This window comes from Prunus dulcis, chromosome 4, assembly GCF_902201215.1.
Source record: "Prunus dulcis chromosome 4, ALMONDv2, whole genome shotgun sequence".
NCBI lineage: Eukaryota > Viridiplantae > Streptophyta > Magnoliopsida > Rosales > Rosaceae > Prunus > Prunus dulcis.
The window spans coordinates 21,992,230-22,014,128 of record NC_047653.1 but is presented as its reverse complement, the minus strand read 5'-3'; the positions used below and the strand labels follow the sequence as shown (position 1 = coordinate 22,014,128).

Sequence of the window (21,899 nt, the reverse complement as noted above, 5' to 3'; positions counted from 1 at the left end):
ATTACTTCAAACAAGAAAGCATATCACAACCTTCCAGGGACAAATTGAACCATGAAATTAAGATGGTGAGGGACCCAGGGATTCCTATGAATTTTAACTAACCTTCCATCCCCAATGCGCTAGCGGAGTCCAGGAGGAAATAGCAAAATAGTGCTATCTCTGTTTCATGAAAGTCTTTCTCCTAACCAAATGCATAAATAGATCTTTTTTTAGTAGAGGAATCGCAAGATGTAGCTTATACTATAAGCATGTGCCTCTTGTACTAAGAATTATTTATGCTCTTGTTTAAATAAAATTCTTGGATGTTTTTGGTTCCATCAAGGGGCCTGATTATCAAGGAAGCTGCAGGCTTCTCACTTGCAACAACAAGATCACATGGCATTAGAGGACAATAGTTTTTTTCCCACCAGAAATCCCCGCTTTGATGGTCACTATGACCATGGGAGCATGCTGATGGAGAACTTTCTAATATGTAAAGAGTACTGGGATCTTATTGAGAATGGGATTGCTAAACCAGTAGAAGGTGTAGTTCTAATTGATGCACAAATGAAGGTGGTAGACAACCAAAAGCTGAAAGATTTGAAGGAAAAGAATTACCTTGTTCCAGGCAATAGATCGTACCATCCTGGAAACCATCCTCAAGAAGGACACTACCAAAGAGATATAGGACTCCATGAAAAAGAAATATCAAGGCACGACAAGGGTCAAACGTGCACAATTTCAAGCTCTTCGCAAAGATTTTGAGACTCTTCACATGAAGGGAGAGGAGTCAGTCAATGATTTTTTTGCAAGGACACTGTCAGTTGCAAAAAAGATGCGTATTCCTGGCGAGAAAATAGGAGATGTTGCAGTCATAGAGAAACTTCTTCGATCAATGACTTCCAAATTTGATTATGTGGTGTGTTGAGTTGGAAAGCTCATTACTGGTACATGAGAAGAGAATGACTAGTCATGCTTTAGACAAGCCTTGAAAGTTAACATTCATAGAGAAATATCCACTGGGAGAGGCAGAGGACGTGGTGGCTTTCGAGGAAGAAGAGGAGGTAGAGGAGCATTGTTTGACAAGGCAAGTGTGGAATGCTATCATTGTCATAAGCTTGGCCATTTCCAATATGAATGCTGAAGAAGAGATGCTTTTGATTACATCGAAAAAAAGGAGACTAGGTGATACATGGTACTTAGACTCCAGCTGCAGCAATCACATGAGTGGTAACAAACTCTTATTCTCTGATTTAAATGAGACTTTTAGGGAGAATGTGAAGCTTGGAAACAATACTAGTATTTGTGTTATGGGGGAGGGTAATATTAAAATTTTGATGAATAACAACATGCACACTATTACTAGCGTGTTATATGTTCCAGCACTCAAAGGTAACTTGATAAGTCTTCGTCAATTACAAGAGAAGGGTTGTGATACGATCATTCAAAAGGATTGCTGTCAAATTCATCATCCACATAAAGACCTTATTGCACAAGTTAAGATGATAGGAAATCGGATGTTTCCTTACACACTCAGACTCAACATGCTAATAAGATATTTCACAAATCAACAGTATAATATCCTTCATGGCTGTGGCACTATCGATATGGGCATTTGAACTTTAATGGGCTAAAAACCTTGCAGCAAAAGAAAATGGTGAAGGGACTTCCACATATTCAATTTCCCTCAAAGGTTTGTGAGGATAGTATCATTGGCAAGCAGCATCGTGACTCATTTCCTAAAGAGAGCACATGGAGAGCCACATAACCACTGCAGCTAGTCCATTCAGACATTTGCAGGCCAATTAATACAACACTGAATAGCAACAAAAGGTACTTCATTACATTTACTAATGACTACCGTAGAAAAACATAGGTTTATTTTTTGGGGAAAAATCTGGGGCTATTGCTGTATTTAAAAGATTTAAAGGTCAAGTTGAAAAAGAAACTGGCCAATCCATTAAGGTTTTTCGTATTGATCATGGAGGTGAATTTACCTCACATTAATTCACTAACTTGTGTGAGATGAATGGCATTCGTAGACAACTTACTGCAACATACACACCACAGTAGAACGGTGTGGCAGAAAGGAAAAATCGCACAATCCTGAATATGGTCCGAATTGCAAGAAAGAACATTCCTAAGACTGTTTGGCCTGAAGCTGTAAACTGGAGCATTCATCTGTTGAATAGAAGTCCTACACTTGCTATAAAGAATATGACACTAGAGGAATTATGGACTAGGCATAAACCAATTGATCATTTCAGGATATTTGGATGCTTGGCCTATGCACATGTGCCTAACGCAAAGAGAAGCAAACTTGATGACAAAGGGGTGAAATATGTGTTACTTGGTGTCAGTGAAGAATCCAAAGCATAAAGACTATTTAATCCACTCACTCATAAAGTAATCATCAGTCATGACGTTATGTTTGATGAAGACAACAACTCAAATTGGAGTCGCATAAGCAACGAATCAGTTCTTGATTTAGATGCTAATGATGAAAGCAGGACTGAACAGGAAGAGCAATCCCCTGGAGGTAGGTTGTCAGATGTTCCATCAAATGAGCTAGCTGAAATTGGATCTCCAATTATAGATGATCAACGTCCAAGAAAAAGACAACATTGGATGACAAATTATGTAAGTGTGGATGAATTATATGATGATGAAATTATTGCTTATCGTGCTTTATTTGCATATAGTTATCCTATAGTATTTAATGATGTTGTCAAGAATTTAAAATGGAGCAAAGCTATGGATGCAGAGATAGAAGCGATTAAAAAGAATTAATTGGTCTTCTTGAAAGAGGAAAAAACATTGGGGTTAAATGCATCTACAAAACAAAGCTAAATGAGAAAGGAGAAGTTGACAAATTCAAGGCTCGGCTGGTGGCTAAGGAGTATACACAAGAGTATGGCATTGGTTATGCTGAAGTTTTTGCACCGGTTGCAAGACATGACGCCATTCATTTGGTGGTTTCATTGGCAGCACAAAACTCTTAGCCCATTTATCAGCTTCATGTAAAATCTGCATCCCTTAATAGTGAGTTGAATGAGGAAGTCTTCATTGACCAACCTCCAGGTTATGTGCATAAAGGGGGTGAGCATAAAGTTTATAGACTAAAAAAAAAACTATATTTGGACTGAAATAAGCACCTCAAGCTTGGTACAGTCGTATAGATGTTTGCTTCTCAAGGGAAGGCTTCCAAAAATGTCCCTATGAGCAGACATTGTACGTCAAATCTAGAGAGAGAGGTAATTTTATGCTTGTTTGTCTATATGTAGATGATTTGATATTCACTGGGAATGATGAAATAATGTTTGTTGGGTTCAAAATATCTATGATGGATGAGTTTGATATGACTGATCTAGGAAAGATGCATTATTTTTTAGTATTGAAGTGGTGCAATCATCAGCTGGATTTTGCATTGGCCAAAGGAAGTATGCTCAAGAAGTTTTAGAAAAGTTTCAAATGAATGATTGCAATTCTATTCAAAATCCAATTTTTCCATGTTGTAAGCTCACAAAAGATGAAGAAGGAGTAAGAGTTGACAACACTCTTTACAAACAAATTGTTGGCAACTTAATGTATTTATCAGCCACTCGGCTAATCAGCCACTCGGCCAAACATGATGTTTGTGGTTAGTCTCATTAGCAGATTCATGGAAGCTCTAACTAAACTTCATCTTCAAACTGCAAAAAAAGTGCTTCGATAGTTGAAAGGTACTGTTGATTATGGTGTGTTCTACAAGAAAGGAAAAGGAAATCAATTAATTGGTTTTAGTGATAGTGATTATGCAAGAGATTTGGAAGATAGAAAGAGTACATCTGGTCAATTCTTTATGCTAAGTTTATGAGCTGTTTCATGGTCCTCGAAGAAGCAGTAGGTTGTTACTTTATCTACAACTGAAGCTGAATTCATAGCAGCAGCTTCTTGTGCTTGCCAAGCTGTCCGGTTAAGAAGAATTCTTAAAGAGATACATTGCAACTAGGTTGGGCCAACATTGGTCTATTGTGATAATAGTTCAGCTATTAAACTCTCAAAGAATCCTGTGTTACATGGGAGAAGTAAACATATAGATGTTAGGTTTCATTTTCTTCGCGACCTTACAAAATAAGAAGTGGTTGAGCTGGTGTATTGTCAAAGTCAAGATCATATTGCCGATATATTAACCAAACTGTTGAAGCTGGAAATGTTTATGAAGCTACGAGGACTGCTTATAGTCTATTCTATTTCCTCTGTAAACTGATTGTTTGAGTAGCATTCAGTTTAAGGGAGGGTTTGTTAGATATTTAGCTGTTGTTTTCTAGTGTTAATAATCCCTATTTCTCAAGGACTTAGTTAGCATTTGATATATTCTTTTGGAGAACCCCATAAATCAAGGACTATTAGATGTAGGATATTATTTTCCTTGTTTTCCTGTTCAGTTGTTTCAATGAGCCTATTTAAACTTGGTCTCTGATTTCATTCAAAAACAAGTCAATTTTCACAAGTTGTTTACACTACTGTATTCAAAGCTTAGATATTCAACATGTTCTTTGGCACAAGCTGTGGTGCAGACTCCAATTGCTGGTCTTGCATTGCATTGCATAATCTCATATGCCTTGTGTCGCTTGTCCACAAGTTTCATGGCAGGTTTCACATTGGATCATTGCTTTGGAGATTGGTAGGTTTGTTTATTTCTAGAGCGTCCATCCAAACATAAAGGATGCTCTCATGAATACAATTATTTTGCCCTTATCTCTTGGCACTAGGTCAAAAGTGAATGGAAGAAATGAGCTCCAAAAAGTAATTTTCATACCATTTTATTACTCAAAGTCGCATTGCCAACAAACAGAAACAGGTTGATTCTTGAAATCCCTTCTAAGGCCATCTCCAACCCTAGAGGACTAAAATTCAAAATTTCACCCTCCAAAATACAACTATTCATATACTTTAGAGCAACTCCAGCGGAGGGCTGAGCCCAAGGCTGGGGGGAGAAAAAAAAACGACGTTCCATCGAGGATCCCAAGCCCGGGTTGGAAGTGGGACTCACAAAGTCGGGCTGGCCCTCAGGCTAGTTTAGCCTGAGCTTGAGCCCGAGGGATGATGACGTTATGCGTGATGTCATCGCGCGGTTTAAATTTTTTTTACCCAACGGTAAAAAAAATTTAAACTCGCGTGCGCTGACGTCAGCCCTTCTCAAGCTCCAATGGGTAGAAGCCACGTGGCACGCCCCCAGCGCTCCTATCTACTTCTCCTCCTCCAATCCAACGGTTGGCATTTTTTTGGCAATAAAATTATGAAAAAAAATCAAATTTTTTTAAAAAAAAAAAAAAAACCTATCAATACCCTTCACTTTCAACACCAATCCTCACACATTTTCTTCTACTTCTACTATTATTCACTCTTTATACTCAACATTTTCCTCTCTTTCACCTTGTTTTTTAGTTCTTATCTTTATGGTTTCTTCTACCGAAACCGGAGGGAGTGGAGCACCATGGAAGATGTTTCCTTGTTTGAGGCTTGGCTCCAAGTTTGTCATTGTCCCATGTCAGGCAATAAGATGAAATTTTTTCATATGTGGAAAAAAATTCATGCCGATTTTTGTGAAAAAATTCCGGGGTCGACTCGGACGGAAATGGCATTGTCTAGTAGGTGGAAAATTCTCAATAAAGAGTTGGGAAAATGGAGAGATGCCTTGGCAAAAGCGATGGACAATCATAGAAGCAGGGAAAATCTTAGTAACGAGGTAAGTATTTTGTCATTTTCATTTTAGTAAGTTTAATGTCCTAATATATATATATTTTTAATATCTATTGCATTTTCAATATTTTGTTAATATTTCTTGCATTTCCAATTGTTTCTTAATATTTCTTGCACTTCCAATTTATTTGTAAGGTTAATTGCATTTCCATTATTATTATTTTTTTGTTACTTGCATATCCAATATATTTTAAATATTTCTTGCATTTCCATTTTTTTAAAAATAGATTATTCAAGCACAGATGTGGTTTGGTGCAACTGGGCAAGGCAAAAAAAGTTTCAACCATTTTGAATGTTGGGAGGTGGTGAAATATTGCAAACGCTTTAGAATTATTCCCACGGGTCCCACCATTGTGTTAAATGAGACGGCACTCTGTGATTCAACGACATCGAATTCACCTCTCGATTCCCCTATGAGTCAAGACTCACCCATCGAAAAGGAGCCGAGGCCCATTGGCCAAAAGGCTGCAAAGGCAAAGAAAGCGGGTAATTTGAGCAATAATAATTCAAAAGTTTTGGAGGAAATTGCAAGGCAGAACGCCATAAGAATTGAAATGAAGCAGAAACATCAAGAGAACGAGATGGCAATTCAAGCAGAGTATGCACGAGAAAGGGAGTATTTGCGCAAAAAAAATATGTACAAGACGGATTGGGAAACCATGGCGATGGATACTAGCCATATGTCCCCGAAAACAAAACAATTTTGGAAGCTAGAATGAAGGGATGTTATGCAAAGAAGACTTTTCCAGGATGATGGGCCTAGCAACACGGATTGGTTAAATGATGAAAACCATTAAATTAGTTGACATACCTTTTATATATTTGTATTTTTCATGTTTTCTATTAAAGTTGTTGTAATTCATGTATTTTATTTTAGTAGTAGTAATTCTTAATGACTTGTATTGGATTTCTTTATTTAATAAACAAAGCATTCAATAAAATACCTTTTTATTCAACATATTCCATACATCAAACAAAACATAATTAAAATAAAAAAAACTACAAACAAGGCACAATAATAATAACAAACCACAACCAAACCATAATAAATAAAAACCAACACAACCAAACCATAACTAAATAAAACATAACCAAAGCATCTATGCTCCATCATTCATCTTCATTGCCTTTCACCGCCCATAGATGCTCCATCAAGTGAACTTGACGCATTTCATGAATATACGAAGATTGCATCTCTATATATCGATCTATCATTCGGGTCATCAAATGACCATCCCTCACCAACGGTTCCGGCTCAAACGGTTCTCCACTTGGCCCCATGGGCCTTTCATAAATCCATGTCAAGGCCGTGTTCATTGGATCCGGTTCGTAGACCTCTAAAGCATCATAATCGTACTCATCCTCCACAATCATATTATGGAGGATGATGCAAGTCATCATAATGCTTCGGAGGATCTCCTCATCAAACATACGGGCCGCACCTCGAATAATCAACCACCGAGCTTGAAGGATGCCAAAACACCTTTCGACATCTTTCCTGTATCCTTCTTGATAGGTAGCAAATAATTTTTGCTTATGGGATCGGGGATTCGGAATGGATTTGACAAAAGTGGTCCACCTCGGGTAGATGCCGTCAGCTAGATAATACCCCGTCTGGTACACTGTATTGTTGACTTGATAGGTGATATTGGGGCCTTGGCCTCTCAATACATCGTTGAAGACCGGGGATTGACCCAGCACGTTGAGGTCATTTTGGGATCCGGCAACTCCAAAGAAGGCATGCCAAACCCATGTGTCGAAGCCAGCAACGGCTTCAAGGATGATACTTTTTTGGCCTTTTCTATTTCCATAATCACCTTGCCAGGCAGTTGGGCAATTCTTCCATTGCCAGTGCATGCAGTCGATGCTACCAATCATTCCTGAAAATCCTCGAGCTTCGGCTTTTTGTAGAAGCCGTTGGAGGTCCCTGGGAGTAGGTCTACGTAGGTAGTCCCTAGTGTACAGAGTTTCAACAGCTTGACAAAATCTTACCAAAGCCTCCAACGTAGTGGACTTCCCCATCCGGGCAATCTCATCCACCTGATCAGCAGATGCTCCATACGCCAACATTCGTATAACAGCTGTAAGCTTTTGCTCCGGAAGAAGTCCCAAAACCCCAGCAGCATCACACTTTTGAACAAAGTATGCATCATAATTGCAAATATCATGCATGACTTTATTGAACAAATGGGGTTGCATTCTAAATCGCCTTCGAAATTCAACATCAGAGTACAAAGAAGTTGGGATAAAATAATCTTCCAAAAGATTCTTACCCCGAGAATGCCTATGTCTGTCCACATTCCGGCGGCGGCCGACTTGTGAACCACGGCGGCGACCTTGGTTCTCTTCATCTTGCAAAGCCACTGCTATGACAACTTGTTCATCGACTTCTCTCTGCAACATATTGATTTCATCTGCTCTACGGTTTCTCTCATTTGTTTCTCGCTCTTGCCTCTCCAAGCATCTCCTAAAATCTTCCATTGAGAATGAATGGAGTATGAATTCTAAACTCTGAGAAATGAAAATATAGAAAGATGTGGTGTAAGAGGTATGAGCTGAGCTTCTGGTTTTATAGAAAATTTTGGCAAGATAGAGATGCCACATGGCTTGACTTGATTGGATGAAAATCTTATCTAAAATTTGAAATTCATCCAAAATTTGAACCCAAATTTATCTGAAATTTGAATATTGAAATTTGAACCCAAATTTATCTGAATTTTGAATTTTGAAATTCATCCGAAATTTGAACCCAAAAATCTTATCCGAAAATTTTATCAAATTATGAATAGTCTTGACACGTAAGAACCCGAAAATCTTATCCGAAAATATTATCCAAATTAATTATTAAGGTAAAAAAAATTGTAAAAAAATAAAAAATGAATAGTAATTGCCTTTTGCCATGGCAACGGGTGGAAACACAAAATACTATTTGCAAGGGCAACCACTATTCACGTGAATAGTAGCTGCCCTAGCTCCCCCCTTGCCATAGCTAAGGGCAAATGGGTGGAGTTGCTCTCAGGACTCAAACTGTTTTTTCCTCCAACCTTGCGGACTCATAATTTGAGACCACAACTTTATTAAATTGTTAAATAATAATATAATTCTATTTTGTTTTTGTTGTTAAATTTTTTTTTAGTTAATTTTTGCATATTACTCCGTCATTTATTTTTTCGAACATTTTGAAATTTTACAAACATAATTTTATTAACAAATTGATAGGTATTTATAGAGTTTATGACATGTTTTGAGGTTGCATCCAACTTAGAATAATATACTTATTTTTACCTTTGGATTTAAATTTCAGCTGTTGGATTTTTTTTCCTGTTGATCTAGCCAAATTTTAATATCAACCATTGATTTCTAGACTTTAGGTTTGAAAAAATATATATTGAAAACAACTCATTTGAAATGCTGCAATTGAAGTGCAATTTTTAAGTTGCCTAAGCTTTGACACGCAACCAGGAACTTGGAGGAGTGGGCAACAGCCCATCATTTGCTTTGAATGAGGCCCCACATGACTGTTGTTTACTGCAAATTAGGTCCCACAAAAATTCCGCTGGACTGGAATCTAGGGCCTAATACTGCCCCATTTTTCAGTCAACCCAAATTTTCAACCTCCCTCCAAATATATTGGTTGGAGAAGGTTTTGGACTAAAAATCCCAAATTTTGGGTTTTGCCTTCCCATGGTTGGAGAAGGCCTAAGAGTAACTTCTGAAAGTTAAAACTTCAGAATAGGAACTAATATATTTGAAATCCCAGCACAACATAACAATTTCGCAAATGATTTGATTTTCAGATTGGACAAGTTTCATCTCCGAGCACACCTGTTTCTTTTCTTTGTTCATCATGTGAAGAAATATATGATGTGAGAGTTTATTTTCTTTGGCCTAAGTTGAGCAATACATATCTGTACAATCCAATTTGGGGCGAAAGAAACAAGCACACACAATCAACGTTCTCCACACACAAATAATTTTTACTGGTACATGCTTGGATGCAGAATGGATGGACAGTTTAAGTTTGTAAACAGCTTTGACAATATGTAAACCTAATTCAACTGCTCAATCCAATCAAGCCACCAATGGTTCTTCCATAACTGCATATTCAAAAATATTGTCAAGCATTTGCAATTGAGAGAGAGAGAGAGAGAGAGAGAGAGAGAGAGAGAGAGAGAGAGAGAGAGAGAGAGAGAGACCTTTTTTCTTAGAGGAAACTTCGGTATCATATGTGACTGCATCAGGTGCATCTGGTGCTCTGGTTGGTACATCGGGAAGGTCCAACTTCTCATCTTCTTGAGGAGACACCACAGAAGCAGGAACTTTAGGCATATCTTGAACAGTGACCTGAAAAAGGAAGGGGACTTTCACTTTTAGATTAGACACAATTATGTGCTATGCGGTGGGTGGCAATGTGCCAACATAGAGAAACCAACAAAACAAAAGACAACCTAAAAAAAGAAAGTACATGCCATAATTTGATATATAAATAGTTCATAAATGATTTAATTGGTAACAGAAAATCTGCAAGATCCACTTTGAACACACATGAAGATCCATTCAGAGACCTCAAACATAGGGCTCAATAACAGTCATGGTAAAACAACAAAATGCCCACACAAGGAGTTCATATTCATCCTGTGCTTCGTTTGAAAGGTAAGAGAGCCACGTGGTAAGAAATCATAACATATTCTTAATGTCAAAACCCCACCCAAGCATGGATTTGAATTAGACTTTCTTTAGATTTTGGACTAAAAACTAACCTCTTGGGGGATTTCTATAAGAATTTTGCATCAAGTATACAATAAGTAGTGAAAATCCGTGGTTTGGATCATAGGACCACATTGTAGAATGGGTCTCACAAGAAAAGAACGGCATTTTTTTTTAAGTTATTGGGACATTACATTGTTGCACAATACATAAGCTGTGTATTTTTATTATTTTATTGAAAAAACATCATAGACCATGTCCTGTCCATCCTTAGTTCACCCTCCACTCATTCCGACACTTTGCCTCCATACCAGAAGCAACATATGAAGACAAGATTTTAAAAGCCAACAGTCATGAGCAAAGGAAAAACTCCCAAATTTTAAATTTTCATTCTCCAACCTCGCCCCTTTGCCCTTTGCATCTCAGTGTCCCCAAAATAACTATAAACACAACCCAGAAACTTAAAGGGAAAACTAACAAGAACAAGAAGAAGACAAAAGAAAAAATATCAAGGAAAAATTTTAAATTTACATATCTAATTTGAAAATGATATTTTTAATAGACCCTTTCATACTATTGATTTACGTATCTAAGTTAATGGACCTAGAAACTAAACCCTCATACCACAAGTTTGGTTTCTCAAGAATTTCAACAAGGAGAGAGAAGGAGGAGAACAAAGGCGGGTTTCAAGAGAGTGAAGAGTTAAGTGAAGGAGAAGGAAACTAACTTTACCACTTTTTCGCTGAGAAAACTAACTTCACTGTTAATTAAGGTAATAGAGGGATAAAACACGCCTTGTACATTGCACAACAATTTCATGTTCCCTATAATTGGAACCGTAATTAGGGCTCTACCCATTTATTCACTTGACCAAATTTTTTTAATTTTTTAATTTTTATAAATTTTGTTACGCGCCAAGAATTCAAACAATTAAAATAACGTTCTGTACGTATTCGGTAAGAATGAAATATTCTCAGAATTATCCATTGATACGACATGCTGCTTTTTCCATTCATTCCTTTCAGGATAAACCTTCAGATGTTTTACATCTAACGGGTTAGGGTTAGAATATATGTTAGACTTGTAAAGGCTTAACACCAGTTACCGAACATCCCAGTTGCAAGTGACAAGCAAGTGGGATATGGCACTGCGCATCTACCTATTCTCTATCTTAGAAGTCCTGCAGTAACACTGCTGGAAAAGGGATGATGAGACACCAAATTGCAATGTTCTTAGGATTGGTGAGAATGTTATTATAACAGAAATACCATACCTGAGCTTCCAAATTCTCAAATTCTGCCAAAATATCCTCTTCATCTTCTGCTGATAATTTCTCCCCCAAGATTGCATTAATTTCCTATCAAAATTATCATAGAAATGGCAGAAATTATTAAAAAGAACAAATTAAGACAGAGAAGATGCTACACAAAGATGAAGCTAAAGTTTAGATGTCATCATTGATTTATAATAAGCCCATTACAGCAATATGCACAAATGATGTGAAAAACACAGGAGCAGTGATTTTTTTATGAGATCACAGAAGCAACAAATAAAGTAGGTATCTCTCATCAAACAAAGAGGGGGTGGAAAGTACGGCCATTACAAGGTGGCTGACCATAGCTTATAGATATGATCCTTTACATATGGATTATTTTCAGTTCACCATTGCATGGTTACTTAAACCATAGCATATATATGATCCCTTACATGTAATACATTTTCTGATCCATATGCAATTTTATTTGGAGACTGAAAACAAGAGCAGTATATAAGGGGTTAAACATAAGTCCTCCACTGCTTGTGGGGACAAGAAGTTCATGAAAACAAAACCAACATAGAGGTAAATATGCACTCACATCTTTCTGTATTTTTCATAAACTAGAATTTGATGACTTTTTTTGGGGGGGTGGGGGGTGGAGGAGGGGGGCGCACTAGGAAATTGGGTGAGCTGAAGGTCATGTCACTTTTGAACATATGGCTTATTTTCAATTCACAGCATGCTTATATATCCAGAGCAGAGATATGATCCTTTACATGTTCAACACCCTTTTTAAGAAATTCATGGCGCATTTTTTTTCGGAAACTCAAAACAAGTATCCTCCACTTCCTGTGAGGAAAAGAGGAGGCAAACAAACTCAACCTAGAAATATTTCCACAACTCTTCGTTTATAATAAAAAACAAAAGCATTCCAAGCATTTCGTCTCCCATACCAAAGAAAGGGAAAAAGAAGGAAAACCTCTGATACTAAAGTACCCTTATAAGTGTCTAATGAGAGAGAGAGAGAGAGAGAGAGACAGAGACAGAGACAGAGACAGAGAGACAGAGAATATGAATTGGCACATAACCAACACCAGAAATTTTAATACTTTGTAAAATTTAAAAAAATCTTCACAAATGGCCAAAAAATGTTTCACAGAGAAGCTCATTCTAAGAATGCAATCCAAGCAAGCTCAGTTGAAATACTAAATTTTGAAGTGCGCAATAAATAAATAAAAACCAACAAAATAAAAGAGAAGAAGTCAAGCTCACATCTTGGTAAGCTTTAGCTTCATCAGTATCATCCATTAACTTTTGAACATCCTCAAGGTTGATCTCACTTTGTATGGCTTTAATCGCATTATTACCAGCCTTCAAACTCTCAAATACAGCTTGCTGCTTGCTTGTCAGTTCAATATCTAGCAACTGAACCAAAATGTATAGTGGAGTGTCAACATGTTTTTTTCTTGAAAAAATATCAACTTCTAAGTAGAGCAGAAACAAACAGAGCTAAGTCATTACTTGCTCACATGCAGTAACAAAATCATAGCAATCTAGGCACAAATGTAAAAGTATTCAAAGGGATGAAGTGTTCATAGGCTTAACTCTTACCAATGACCACGAAAGAGCAAACAAAATTGAAACAAACGAAAGAAGTTGCACGGTTGCGTTATATTACTCACCTGTTGCTCAACATTGATAACCCAGGTATCCACTTGCTTCAATAAGTCTTCTTGTGCTTTTTTCTTCTTTAATGCTAACAAAGCTCTTTCCTTTTTCTTTTCACGAATCAAATCCCTTGCAGCTTGCTTTTCGGCTTCAATTACAGCTTCAAGCTGGAAAAGGTGGATAACAGAAATGGAACCAACATAAGAAATTATAACAAATGCTATCAAAAATCATCTAGATATGTGAACCCAATTATTATCCTTCATCGAAAATTCAAAAGCGTATTCAAATCACATCCTTAATAAAACTAATTTTCTCCACCTATCAAAAACAAAAACAAAAACTTTTAAAACGCAAACTATGTTGACCATTTTCAACTGTTAATTTCCTGTTGCCCGTTTGAGATCAGAGCCACAGTTTTCCTTCTCTCAATATTACCACTGACCAACGAGAACATAAACCAAAATTTTACACAGAAACCAACAACAGAAATTTTAAAAAAGAAAAATCGCAATTCACAAAACGTGAGAGTATTACGAGATAATTGAACAGAAGAAAAAATATAGTAATAACTGTACCTGTTGTTGGTACTGAGCAAGCTTGCGTCTCTGAGTCTTAAGAGAGAGAATAGCTCGATCGACCTCGGTGATCTTGGGCTTCTTCACGAATAAATTCCCCATCTATTCGTATATCATATCGGGTTTGCCTTAAATATGAAGAATTATTATCGAATTATAACTATATATCTTAGTATCATAAAACACTTTCTTCCAATAAACCAAACCCAAGATTGGGTTTGCTTCGAAACTAGACTTGAAGACGATGAAGAGGCTAATTTAGTCGGAGAGTCCTCCACACAGCAAAGCCAGTTTTGATGTTCGACTTTTGACCATAAAGGAAGAAATTTCGTTTTTTTTTTTTTTTTTTTTTTTTTTTTTTTGGGAAATTCACCTAAACATAGGGAAGCCAGTTGGGAAATTTGCAAAAACACTGCCTAAACTTTTAGGCATGTGTACTATTACACCTGAATTTTTAATTGTTATTTTTAACAACATGAACTTTGTATTGTAATTCATCTCCTATATCTAACTCCTTTGACATTTCTGTTAAGTTTAAGGGTATTTTCATCATTTTCTTATAACTAAAAATAAATGTTAAAAACAGAATTTTTTATAGGGTTAATTACAGTTTAGTATCTTATAATTACACTCTTTAAGGCATGTTAGTTCCTATTTTTTTCAATTTTAACAATCACATAATCCGGTCTTCTAAATTTGTTACAATGTGGTTCCGCCGTTAGGATTTCTATCAGATCTCTCTGTTAGTTGCCTACATGACACTGTGGATCCTATATTTTCCACATGTTTTAATTTTAAATTAATTAAAATATGAATAAAATATTAAAACCAAAAAAAATTAAAAATTAAAAAAAATCTCTCTCTCTCTCTCTCTCTCTCTCTCTCTCTCTTTGTGTGTGCATTCTCCCGATCAAGCCTCTCTCTTCCCCAGCAAACCTCCATCACAACTACAAACACCAATCCCCCACACCCCGATCCATAGCCACCACCTCCACCACAACCTCCGTCACCCTCATCCCCAGTAAACCTCTATCTCATCTCTGCCATATATTTGGATGGGCCTTCGATTTGACTCTCTCTCTCTCTCTCTCTCTCTCTCTCTCCCTCCCTCCTCCATGACCTCTACCCGTAAGCTCCAACCTCCAAACTCATCCCACAACTATCCTCCTCCCCAGCCCGCAACCACTCAGACCCCGTCCCCCTCCTTCCTTCCAATTTCTTCCCCCTCCTCATTCCTCCCAATTTCTTCCCCCCTTCAAATACCAACAAAGATCTGATCAAACAACCAGTGTTGAAATCCTAGTAGCAGATTTCTTCCCAATTAAAGTGATTTTTTCCTCTGTTTTGATTGTGGCTTGGATGTTGATTTTTTGATGGGGAGAAGAAATTGGAGGGTAGGGGGAGAAGAAATCTAGGTGGGGGAAGAAATTCGGGGAGAGGAAGAAATCTGGGTGAGGGAAAGAAATCAGGGTATGGGAAGAATTCGCGAGCCTCAAACCCCAAACTCGACGTTGTGAACAACTATGAATTCTCTGATTACCTGTCTCTGAGATCAGCCATGAGTCTCGTAACAGAGCGTGAAAACTTCATCTACCTTGCCAAGCTCTCTAAGCAGGCAGAGCGATACGATGGACGGGTATGAAGGTCCATAAGGCCCATTGAGGGTTCAAAAGGTGGAGGTTTAAGCACCAAAATCCAAGCTCACTTTCTTGAGCCCAACACATGAGTAAGTAAGAGAGAAATTCTAGTACCCTTTCCCTTGAGATCAGACTAGCCTTGCCATAATCAAACCAAAACCCTTAAAATCTAGTTTATATAAATATCTAGGCTGATTAAAGAGATAAGCCTCAACTTTTCTGTTTGACCATAACCTTTACCCATCTTTACCTATATGAGCTCACGCAAGAAAAGAGAAAGAAAAGCCAAGCTGGAACGTTCCTGGAAAGGAAGCCTCTACAAGATCCAACTGCAGGAAGGCTTTGGGGCACCAAAATGTTTTGTCTCAATAGCCATGGATTCAACTGATTTTAGGGAGATTTCACTGATTAGGCCATATTGGAGAAAGTGAAGGGAAAGAAAGAAGAAGACTTGGCCAAATGAGAAGAAACCATCTAGGCTTTCTAGGGTAAAGAGGGGTTCCAGCGTCTATAAAAGGAGGCCAGTGGCTACCCAGCAGGGGGGACTCAACTCAACCAGAGCGTTGGAGCGAGCTTATCCTCTAACTGCTAGAAACATCAAGCCCAAGAACCTTCCCTTCCATCTCCTTCTTCTCAGTCCTAAAGAACCAACTCAGGCAAAGAGAGCAAGCCTCTCCTCCAATTGCTGGAAACATCAAGCCTAAGCACCATTCCATCTTGTTCTTCTCTCTCTCTCTCTCTCTCTCTCTCTCTCTCTCTCTCTCTCTCTCTCAGAAAGCCTTATTCCAGATCTGAAACATTCATCTTCTCAAGCCAAGCTGAAATTATGGTTATCACCCTCTTGGTGAGAAACCCAAAGCATGAGCAACCCCATTCTCATCACCCAAAATCTCAACCCTTAATGCTTTCCTTCCGCCATTTTTCCCTTAGAACACCATGCCAAGCCCTAAACATCACCCCAAGCATTTCTACAAATCCCCATCCTAAGATTCAAGCATTAGAATTAACTTTCTTTGTTTCAAGAAATCCGTTCAGGTTGGTGGAAGCAATTCTAGAGCTGCTGGAAGATATAGTCTATACAATTCCAAGCTTTTCCCTTTCCAACTCTCTCTCTCTCTCTTGCTAAACTTATTGGCTCTTAGCTGTCATGCCACAAGCCTCTCATGCCAAGCCTAGTTGTATCTTGATTCATCAAAGCAAGCTCTCTCATGTCAAGCCTGTACAACATCAATGCATCATTTCCAACTCTTTTTAGAGCCGCCTAAAGCCTATCCAAACAAGCAGCAGCTATCCGAACACCTGTTCCACTGTGTTTTAAACAAAGCCCTTTCAGTGCCTGCTCAATTCTATCATCGAGCAATGTCAGCTATTGTATCCTTCTCATCAAAAATTGCAATGTACTGAAGAGCCATTGAAGAAAACCAAAGCACTCCCTAAGGCTTCAACTTTTTCGGGGTGTTTTGGGGTCTGGTGCTGCAAACTCAGACAGGGGTTAAAGAGAGCTCAGTCTACAAGCTCATTGCATCTCTTGACAAAAAGACCCCTACATAAATGGCAATTTCACTGGGGACTAAGCCGTGATGCGATGGTTCTCTCATATTGATAAGTTCTACGATGCAATACTTTTGTTGGTGCAGTAAACCATCACAAAACTAAAAGATAAGAAGCTCTTTGTTTCAATGTTGTGTTGGCTATTTATTATTGAGTCAATGATGGTTTCTAACATCTTTTATGTTGTTTTGCCTTCTTATGGAATATTTGCAATCAATTTGGTTTTGATCTACTGCTGGAAGATTCCGTTGGAGGAGATGAGGCCAATCAAGCTTTGACCAAAGTCAGACGCCAGAAGAAATCTCAACAGCACATAACCATTGCTTATTTAAATTATAAGGGGGCTCCTCTTCAAAAGTTGTCTTTTACTTGGTGCAAGCAAGAAAAGTCTTATTTTTTTGTTGGCGATGAATATTTTTCCTAGTTTTATTTATACATACAGCTCCAACATTTGGAGCACAAGCAAAATCATTTCACAATAGGCTATGGTGAAGCTTATATGCACATTTTGAATAACAAGTTGCCGCAGGAAACAAGCAAAGCATGTTGAGCCAAGCTAAAGCTCTCATCGATGCAAGCTGCAAATTAATCTCGTTATGATCATCAGTGCAAGCAAATAAATGTTTGTACATTTACCATATGCTTCTTAGGCCTACTTGAGTCCTTCAACAAAACCAAAAAACGAAAGAAAAAATAAATAAATTTGGATCCTTCATTATCTCTAAGGCTGAATTTTTCATGTTCTTTTCATCCTACATGACCTTTCTAGTGGCTATCCCTTCATGTCCATGCACAATCCAACATCTATTGTGACATGTTGTCTACAAGTGCACTTTCCTCTTTAGAGCTCAAGCTCATACCTTCTACCCATGCTAACTTTCAAGTGTTGTTGGATTATCTATCCATATCATGCAGCCAGTACACTTGGGGGCCTTCATGCGTACCCATCAAATCCATGCCAAGCAAATGAATTTTCTCTTTTATTTACATTGGCCCAAGCAAACCCTCAAATAATGATCTGCATACCTAGCCATTTTCAAAAAAGTCAATTTTCCGAGTCATTATACCAGTTCCCAAAGCCATAAACCTTATCAAAGTCAATGAAAAACCCACACTATATTTTGAATTACAACCCCAAGCCACGTTTATGCTAGCAAGACCAAATGATCCCAAAGCCATCATGCAACTCTAGCAAAAAAATATCAACCTCTTGGGGCTTATCCAAGGAAGGAACCATACCTTTAAAAAAAAAGGGATGAGAGAAGTGAGTATTCAAACTCACTGTCAATTCTATGGTGGTTATCATTCAAACTCGTGCAACTACATGCTATAAGTAATCAAGGAAACTACATGTGACTATGCAAAACTATTCAAAGGAAGGGCAATCTCATCAAACTAGCAGCTGCCGAAAAAGGGAAAATTGAGGAAGAAGAAGATACTACATGCAGTTCGTGCAAACTTACATGATCGACATCTCCCTTGCTCATTGCAGTCGTGCCATACATGCTAAAATTCTTATTTTTTTAAAAAAAAGGAGAAGAAGAGAGCACATCTTGTGCAGTCGTGCCGCTGCAAGAATAAAGTAATCCAACAGTAGCCATGAGGCAACTAGACTGCTGCACTTAAAAGAGGGGTCACTTCAGGCAAATTAAATAAATAAATGGTTAATTATCAATATGCTCCCTATGCTTTATCGAAAATTCCCACTTTATCCACTACAATTCAAATTGGGTTATTATGTTCCCTGGACTCACATTCTGTGTCCCACATTACCCTAATATGTCAATTTCATAACGAGAGGCGTTGAGTTTGCTTAGGTGGCAGCCACATGGTGTCACAACTTGGATATATTTGTCATTTGATATTCGTTTACAACTTGTTGATGCGAAAAAGTGGTTTGACACGTGGTTCGCCCAACTTAGTGATATTGTGTCTTCGGAAGGGAGTTAGTCTTCGGAAGATCAAGTTCCTGCAAAAAGGGAACGTGCGGTAAGACCTTGGGATACCGGTGCGGTACCGGCCGAAGGCTCTCCGATGCTTAAGTAAGTACGGATTTAGTAAATGTCAGATTACACATCAAGCGGTAGCGTACCGTTGGTTCTTCTGTCCCCTTCTTTTGGGAATAGGGGTCTCCTTATATAGGCCTTGGGAGGCGTGCATTATGTTTATATTTCCGATGTGGGACTGTAGGAGCTGGTCGTGAGCATGGCACGTGTCCTAGAGCAAAAGCATCAAGATGTATAGGGTTCGGTAGGGCACATGCCGAAGGGCCTGTGATGTCAAGTTGTCGATTCCGTCCACGTGTCAGGTGGTCATTGGTCGTTAATATACGGTATAAACAGTAGTCCCCCAAGTTCTCTTCCGAAGGTTCTTCAGAAGGGAATTTGGTTCTACCCTAAGGGTTCGTAGATGCCCTGCCGTTCGGCAAGTTCGTTTGTGGAAGGCTCCCCTGAGACCCGATAGGTCGCCAAGGCTCAGAGGGGAGAGGGCAGAGACGCCTCGCTTCCCGTGCCTAGCGCGTGGAGACGCTTCGCCTTCTGCACCCGGCGTGCAGAGACGCTTCGTCTTCTGTACCAGGCGTGCAGCTGACATCACCATCCACCGGGCGACACGTGGCCAGCGAAGCGACGTCTGACGGCTGCAATTATGAGCCGTTTGGTTTCCCGAGGCGTACCGTTGCAGCCATCTCCCTATAAATAGAGGTTGCTCCAGGCGCAAAACTCACTTTGCATTTGAGAATTGAAGCGAGAGCTCTGCGTAGGCGATTTCCGAAGAGTGTTAACGGCAAACAAGGCGATTTTCGCGCGAGTTTCCGGCAATCGAGGCGATTTTCATGCGAATTATCGGTAATCAGGGCGATCTCCGAAGCGTTTGAACGGCAACCAAGGCTACCATACTACACGAGGTAAAATACCGTTCGGTACCCTCAATTTTCTTTTGATTCTCGTATTTCGTGCATGCCTTCGTAGTATAGGCCCGGCCGATCGTCTTAGGAGCTTTCGTCCGGTAGTCTAGCGGACTATAGGTAGTGGCTTAGACATCGGTAGGGTAGTTCATTACAGAACCTTAGCCACCCTTTTTCCTTTTTCTTGTAGATGTCTTCTAGCGAGTCCTCCTTCGGCAGTGAGCCCAACGCATTTGATGAAGAGTTATCATCGGGCTGGGACACTTCTAGTTTGGCCGTGAGCTTTGATACCGAGGGCCAAGAGGACACCGATGTTAGAATTATCGGTGAGGAGGTGAACTCCGTTCCTGCTCATGGCGTCGGCAAGGGGCTGATGACGGGGCAGCCGCTTCTGCTAGCCGCAGTCTTCAAAGACGGTACCCGATTTGGTACCCTCGATCCCCTGCCGGAGGCTTCTACCTCTGGTCGTGATGAGATCATTGCTGGTCCCTCTCGGCCGAGGATAACAATCGTCCACCGGGAGCGGTCTAGGATACCGGTAGGCGTGTCGAAGAGAGCTCTATTCGGGGTCGACTATTTAGAGCCGAATAAGATTACCGAACGGGAGCTCCAAAAGATTAGGGCCGAATACCTCATTCCAGATTTGGTGAAGATGAGGATTCCGAGCCCTACAGAATGCCTTAGCGAACCCGGGGACGGTGAAGTCGCCTTCTTCACCGATATGCTGGATATCTTCACCGATATCCTAGCCCAGATCGGGTACGCCCCGGGCCAATACAACCCCAACTTCTGGGTGGCCCTGATGGGGGTGATAACGGCATTTGGGATTGCCGGGGAGGGGGAGCCCTCCTACGAGCAGTTCTCCCATCTCTACAGCATCACCAAATCAAAGAGTGCCGACCATGGTGGCTGGGTTCAGGCGAACTGCCTGAAAGCTTCCGAGCGGGGGCACTTCATCAGCTCGGTGCCGACTTCCCAGAAGTCGTGGAGGAATCGGCGGGTTCTACTCTCCGGGGATTGGGAATCACCGTCGGGAGTGCGCCCGCAGTTCCCTGTGCCCACGACTTTCCAAACCGCCGGTATTGTTCCTAGTTACCGATCGGTAGGCTGTCTTACTTTTTATTCCTTTTTATATCTGCTACTGATTCTTTCTTCGGACAGGCAAACTCAAGCAGCCGACTCCAACGCAAGGTCAGATTCGGCAGATTGACAGGGTGAGGCTGAAGGTACCTGCTGCCGAGCGAGTGTATCCGCGTTTCCTCTTCACCGACAATCTCATCAGAGCCAGACTTGTCAACCCTGCCGAGAGTAAGTATACTATTTGGGTTTTCCCTCTATGGTTTCCAATTTTTGCATGCACGCTGACTGATTGGTTGCATTTAACCAGTGACGGACTCGAGGAAGGTTTCCGAGGCCAAGAAGATGAACGAATCTTCGAGGCGGCGCCTTATGATGGGCCTCGAGAAGAAGAAGAAGAAACAACTCGAGGCCCCTGCCGTTCGGCAAGAGACGGATCCCGAGGACGTGGTCCTCTCGGAGCGTCTGCGGCAGTTGAGCTCCGAAGCCGCTGCCCTGCCTACTGCCGAGGGTCAAGTCCCAAGGCAGCCGAACGCAGATGCTGCCGCTTCAAAGGCTGCCGGCAAACTGCCGGTGATGGTGAACTTGGAGGCCTCGCCAGCTTCCAAACGGAGCCGCCCTTCGGAGGCTTCAAGGGCCGTCTTCGCGGCCGAGGACGAGGACGGGCCTACCGAGGCCGTCACGATCGCCTGTCCGTCGAAGACGGTGCAATTCGTCAACCATATGATCCTCGGATCTCAAATGGAGCTGCCCGAGGTTGACGAGTTGCCGAAGAAGCTTCTGCGGGAGCAGGC

At 40.0% G+C, this 21,899-nt stretch overlaps 1 protein-coding gene across 1 annotated transcript; it reads right to left on the bottom strand.

The window, feature by feature from the left end:
* Window positions 1-9,488: 9,488 nt before the first annotated feature.
* On the bottom strand, window positions 9,489-14,273 carry LOC117626784 (vacuolar protein sorting-associated protein 20 homolog 2). Its single transcript, XM_034358626.1, has 6 exons — window positions 13,936-14,273; window positions 13,372-13,524; window positions 12,962-13,114; window positions 11,705-11,788; window positions 9,921-10,068; window positions 9,489-9,821 (listed from the first exon to the last, which is right to left on the bottom strand). Exons 1-6 carry the CDS (start codon window positions 14,035-14,037, stop codon window positions 9,796-9,798), a joined length of 666 nt encoding a protein of 221 aa, XP_034214517.1. The 5' UTR covers window positions 14,038-14,273; the 3' UTR covers window positions 9,489-9,795.
* Window positions 14,274-21,899: the final 7,626 nt, after the last annotated feature.